The sequence below is a fragment of the Triticum dicoccoides genome, unplaced genomic scaffold (assembly GCF_002162155.2).
Source record: "Triticum dicoccoides isolate Atlit2015 ecotype Zavitan unplaced genomic scaffold, WEW_v2.0 scaffold212894, whole genome shotgun sequence".
In the NCBI taxonomy this organism is placed as follows: domain Eukaryota; kingdom Viridiplantae; phylum Streptophyta; class Magnoliopsida; order Poales; family Poaceae; genus Triticum; species Triticum dicoccoides.
In genome coordinates this window covers 1-5281 of record NW_021238925.1, presented here as the reverse complement: position 1 = coordinate 5281, position 5281 = coordinate 1, and the positions used below count along the sequence as shown (strand labels likewise).

Sequence of the window (5281 nt, the reverse complement as noted above, 5' to 3'; positions counted from 1 at the left end):
CTGCGCCTCCCCGCCACGCTCTTCAGCTGCGCCTCCCTCACCCGCCTCTATCTCGGCATCTGGAGGCTCCCGGACTCCGCCGCCGTACCGCGCGGCGCTAGATTTCCCAACCTCCGGGAGCTCGGCCTCTGCATGATTGCGATGAAGGACCGTGATCTGGCCTTGCTGCTGGAAAGAAGCCCCGTCTTGGAGTTCCTCCTCATCATGGGATGTCAGATCGGAGTGCGCCTCCGCCTCGTCAGCCAAAGCCTGCGGTGCCTTCAGCTCAGCATGTTCTTCTTGGGCGACATGGACGTGGTGGATGCCCCTTGTCTGGAGAGACTTTTTCAGTATAACACCAACAAGAACCGCTCTTCCAGGATCAAGATTGGCCAAGCACCTAAACTTCGAGTTCTGGGATACCTTGAGCCAGGAGGGCAGGAATTGATCATCGTGGTATGCAGCTCACTAATCATCCTAATTCAGTTCGCATGTGTGCCTGTGCTGTGTCAAGTAGCAATTCTTGGGTGCATTGCAGGCTGGGAGCAAGGAGAGCATTGTTCCTAGTGTGCAGATTTTGGCCATGGAGGTGCAGTTCGGTGTGCGCAGTGTTGTCAAGAAAGTGCCTGGCTTTCTCAGATGCTTCCCCAACCTGGAGACGCTCCACGTGCAGGTAAATTTGGTTAACTACATACAGTTGCTGCATTGGTAATTTTGCAATACTAGTGCCTAGTATTTATCTAGTATGGTCAGAAGTCAGAATAGTGAATCGAATCAGTCACGTAATTTATGTCCTGCTGCTGCTGCTGCCGCTGCGTGATATGTCCTCATAAATAAGATCCCTGAACTATGTATCCACTGATCAATTTCATCTGCAGTCTCACCACATATCTGAAGAGCCCACCAGGAAGGTCAATGTCAAGTTCTGGCTGCAGGGCGGTCCCATCAAATGCGTCGTGGAGAGCATGAGGAAGGTGTTCTTGTACGAGTTCTGAGGGTCGAGAAGCGAGGTTACTTTCCTCAAGTTTGTCGCGGAGAGGGCTCGGGTGCTGGAGCAGATGGTGGTCGTGGTGTCCAGCAAATCTTTCTCTCCAGGGGATGATGTGGGTGCCAAGCTGAAGCCTCTGACCAATGCAAAATGAGCGAGTAAAGCTTGCAAACTTGAGCTCTTCAAGAGCCCACCGGCTCAATGCGGTGTGGCACCCTTCTGTCACAGGCTAGCAAATGATTTCTCGTTCCCGGACCCTTTTAACGTCAAAGAGTACTGTGAAGAAAGAACCGCTGAGTTAACTATAGTACAGTAGCACCCCGACTCTTGTACTCCCTCCTTCCGAAAATACTTGCCATCAAAATGGATAAAAAGAGATGTATCTAGAACTAATATATGTCTAGATACATCCCCTTTTGTTCATTTTGATGACAAGTATTTTCGGACGGAGAGAGTACAAGACTACTGGTACCTAGCTAGACTTTGTGCTGCTGGACTTGGCATTGGCAGCAGCTCAAAAACCTGCATTTCGTGTGATTTATCTGGCAGGCCATTTTTTTATAGATTGCACATTTGCCAAGTCTTATGAGGCCGGATGCTTGAGGGAGTAACTAATATAATTAGATAAAATGTTAGTGCTACCAATTTCTCCAAGTCTGTTGCTTTGAAAGTCTGTTCCGTCAGTCATTCTTCACCTTACTTTTCGTTTTGTTGCAAGCCAATTGTCAGCACGGCTATCTATCTATCTATCTATTACTACTAATACTTTAGTGACTACTATGGTCTTTCTGGTTTGTCCAACTGCAATTTCATCACTAGTGTGTTGTGCACTTGTTAGCATGAATCAATTTGTTATGCATTAGATTGGTGTCACTCTCCGCTTGAATGAGTATACTGTAATTGATTACTGCAATTATGGTCTTTAGTTCTTATTTTTCACAAACTTTTACTACATGTTTCTTTTGTAAAAGTGTCACTACTAATTGAGACGCCCCCGGAGTACGTGTTTCTTTTGTAAAAGTGTTATTACTAATTTGCTATGCATCAGGGCTATCTATCTACTACTACTGTACTAGTAGTACATTGTATGGTGTTTCATGAGATCAAAGAACGAAGCAACTTATTTAGGGCTTGTCCTTTTAGTCATGAACAGTGCGAATGTAATGGGGAGCTTCATAAACTAGCACGTATGGTTACATCTCTTGATATAGGTAGGCATGTGTGGCTTAATGCACCACCTGCTCGTTTATGTATCCCTGTAAACAATGAACTTAGGCAAGCTATGATTCTAAAAAAAACATGTTTCTTTCACAAATATTCCTTGAGACGCCCCCGTTCATGGCCTCCGGTAGAAGGGAAGGTGGGGTGACAGCGAGGGTTTGGGGAGGGGAGGGGTGAGGAATGGATGCGCTATTCTCTGGAGAGCTAGGTTTCGCGTTTCGGCATGTCCGTCGCTAACGAGATGTTCCAAATGTCGGCAGTAGTAGTGTCTCTCTTGGGCCCATTGAATAGCTTTTTCTCAGTTCGAACGACATCCTATATTAAATACTCCATTCTCCCACTCACCAAATTACCAAAACACATATTCGCCATTTCTTCTTGCTAAAAAACCCTATTCGTCATTTCTTGCCTAAAAGAAACTATTCACCATTTCCAAAAAAAACACCCATTCACTAATTTCTTGGCCAAAAGGAGACGAGTGAGAACTGTTTTTCAAAATGGAGCACTCGTGTTCCACTAAGACGCGGCCTGATCACTAGTCACAACAAAGATTGCCAATTGAGGAAGGGTTGTTCCGACATGCATGAGTACTTGCCCATGGGGATCATAATTTAGCCATGCCGCCACGGTCTCGCCTCGGCACCGAGCATTGCCCAGCTCTAGCTACTTGTGAGGGTCTGATGGAATCCCAGCTCCCCTCCAAGGTGCTTCACCACGGGTCCTGGGCATCGGTCGTTTCCGCTCATGTTGAGTCGGCAACCCCATCCAATGTACTTCTCCGGTCCACTCTAACAGCGCAAGCGGAGCTCCTGGTGCGTGTTGGGAGCTTTCTGGAGCGAGCAAAGGCTGCTCTGGGAAAACTCTCATTTGTGCCGGCTGTGTTCCAATCCGCTCATATGCCACGTCCTCCTAGCGAGGTCGATGTTGGTGGCTCAGTGGAGAACAATGTTGCGGAGCTCTATGGTTGTTTCTCCCCTAGAGCCGTGGACAACTCGTCACCTTCGTCTGCCTTGCCCATTGTGTTGTCTGTCGCTGAGGGCGGGACCATTGCCGTGGCCGTGCCTTCGGTGCTGCAGGTGATGCCCGAGCTTCAAGTGCTATGTGCGAGCTCTGATTGATCGCTATCAATGGAGCAAACGATGGTGGGTACGCAAGCAACCACAAGTGAGGGACATGATTCAACCGTGATATGTGAGCAGAATGAGGTGAACTCGCGTGGGTGCTCACATGTGATTTTGGCACCTGTTCCACCCCCGCCGACGGATAATTCGAATGCTCTCTTTGCAAAAGAGCTTTGTGACTTGCTCGCTAGCGTGGAGGCTATTAGTCCTGGAACTGGAAGGGCGATTGCCTGCCTCCTGACGGGATCGACATTCAAGGGCAAATGCAAGGAGGCGAGTGATTGCCCTCGGACCGGTTAGTGAAGAAGAAGTCGCTAAGGTGCAAATGCAAGAAGAGTGGCGCCATATGTAAGGCACCCGCAGATGCTTAGTGGATGATTCTTGGTCCCTCGGCTCATCCTCACGGGTTGGGTCGTCATTGTGGTTTTGGTGTGGTCCACTATCTTTGTTGGGATGTTTTTGTTGGGTTCAATTGTGGTGTACAAGCGTCAGGAGTTACGTTTGTAGTATGTTGGGAGGGTTTGGCGGGTTGCACGTGTGCTCATGGGGTCTCATGATTGGTGAGTAGTCCAATTATGATCTGATTGTATTGGTTTTGGCCTGGTTTTTCGTAAATTAACTGGGCAATTCTCTTCTTTTTAATTAATCGATGAGGCAATTATTTTTCCTCCGTTTCGAAAAATAATAATTTAGCCTGTGACTCTTGATACCTGACTTCGGACTACATCATCAGGTAGCTGGTTTAACTTCCAAATTTACATCATCAGGTAGCTGGTTTAGCAATGGGAGGTCTCCATACATCTCTGCTTGCGACCTTTTGGACTAACAAACCTTACATACACTTAGTTACACCAAAACCCACTTAGGGAACAAATGCTTTTCCAGTCTCCCCATTTTTGGTGTATGAAGACAATATGAATTGAGTTCAAAAGATATAGAGATAAAGCTCATAAGGTTGCCTACGAAATATGGAGACACTCCCCTAGATTTGTGCATCGATCAAATGATGTGCTAGTTGAAGCATACTGCACAAATATAGGGTAAAGAGGCTGCCCCAGAATCCTAGGGAAAGTGGGGTGTGACAAAATGAATAATAAACAGGTAAATCATGTTTGCACACCATGTGATATATAAACAAGATAACTTGAAGCATAGTATCACAAGATGGTATATGTGTCATGGCATAGAATAAATAATAATTGCTCACAAATGTATTAATTAAGCAATTGGACCACACAATATGGTTAAACATATGACATCACACAACATGATAACCAACTGATATGTGCTTATTTGTCTGGCGGTATCTATCTTTTTGGTTGGTTCTGGCAACAGTGTGGTCCATTTACACTTGCTTAGTTGCTTGTTTGAAGAAAAGAAAAACGATCCATGTAAATCTAACGCCTCGTTAAATTGAAAGCTGAATCGGGTCAATCGGCTGTGAAGGAGTGCGTCTGATGGTGTGCTTATTTGTTGAAGTTCAGCTGTCAATTCCAGGTCCATTTGCTGCCTTACATTTCCAGTTTGATCCATAGCCACTAATATTTTTTTCAAAATGGCAAGAAGATAAGAGTTGCATGGTTAATTAAAAAATGGACTAAAACCATAAAGTTGCCTAGTTAATTATGAAAAACTATACGAAAATTATCACAAACGCTGAGCGGTATGCACAAAATACCTCACGCACACGGCTACAAAGAGGGTATCATTGAGACAGCACACAAGCGCCATCGTCATCACTCCTCCCCTAGAAGGGGTCATCGCCGTGCCGAAACCTTGACCAAATGACACCGACTTCACCATAGGCGATCGTCAACTCAACACACACTGTAGAGGTTGTGTGGAGCTCTACGGAGACATGCGCCAGAAATCAGACACATTCGACTAGACAGCACAACTTCTACTCTGACGATGAACTACAAAGGAGGACTAGGTGTGGCTGGCAAGATCACTGGACGGACCACTTGCTGCC

General features: G+C 46.2%; 1 protein-coding gene across 1 annotated transcript; it reads left to right on the top strand.

Annotated features, from left to right (window-relative positions):
• Positions 1-12: 12 nt before the first annotated feature.
• On the top strand, positions 13-1597 carry LOC119345184. The gene is made up of 3 exons (XM_037615361.1): positions 13-435; positions 518-652; positions 858-1597. The coding sequence occupies exons 1-3, from the start codon at positions 133-135 to the stop codon at positions 972-974; spliced, it is 555 nt and encodes a 184-aa protein (XP_037471258.1). The 5' UTR covers positions 13-132; the 3' UTR covers positions 975-1597.
• The last annotated feature ends 3684 nt before the right edge of the window (positions 1598-5281 follow it).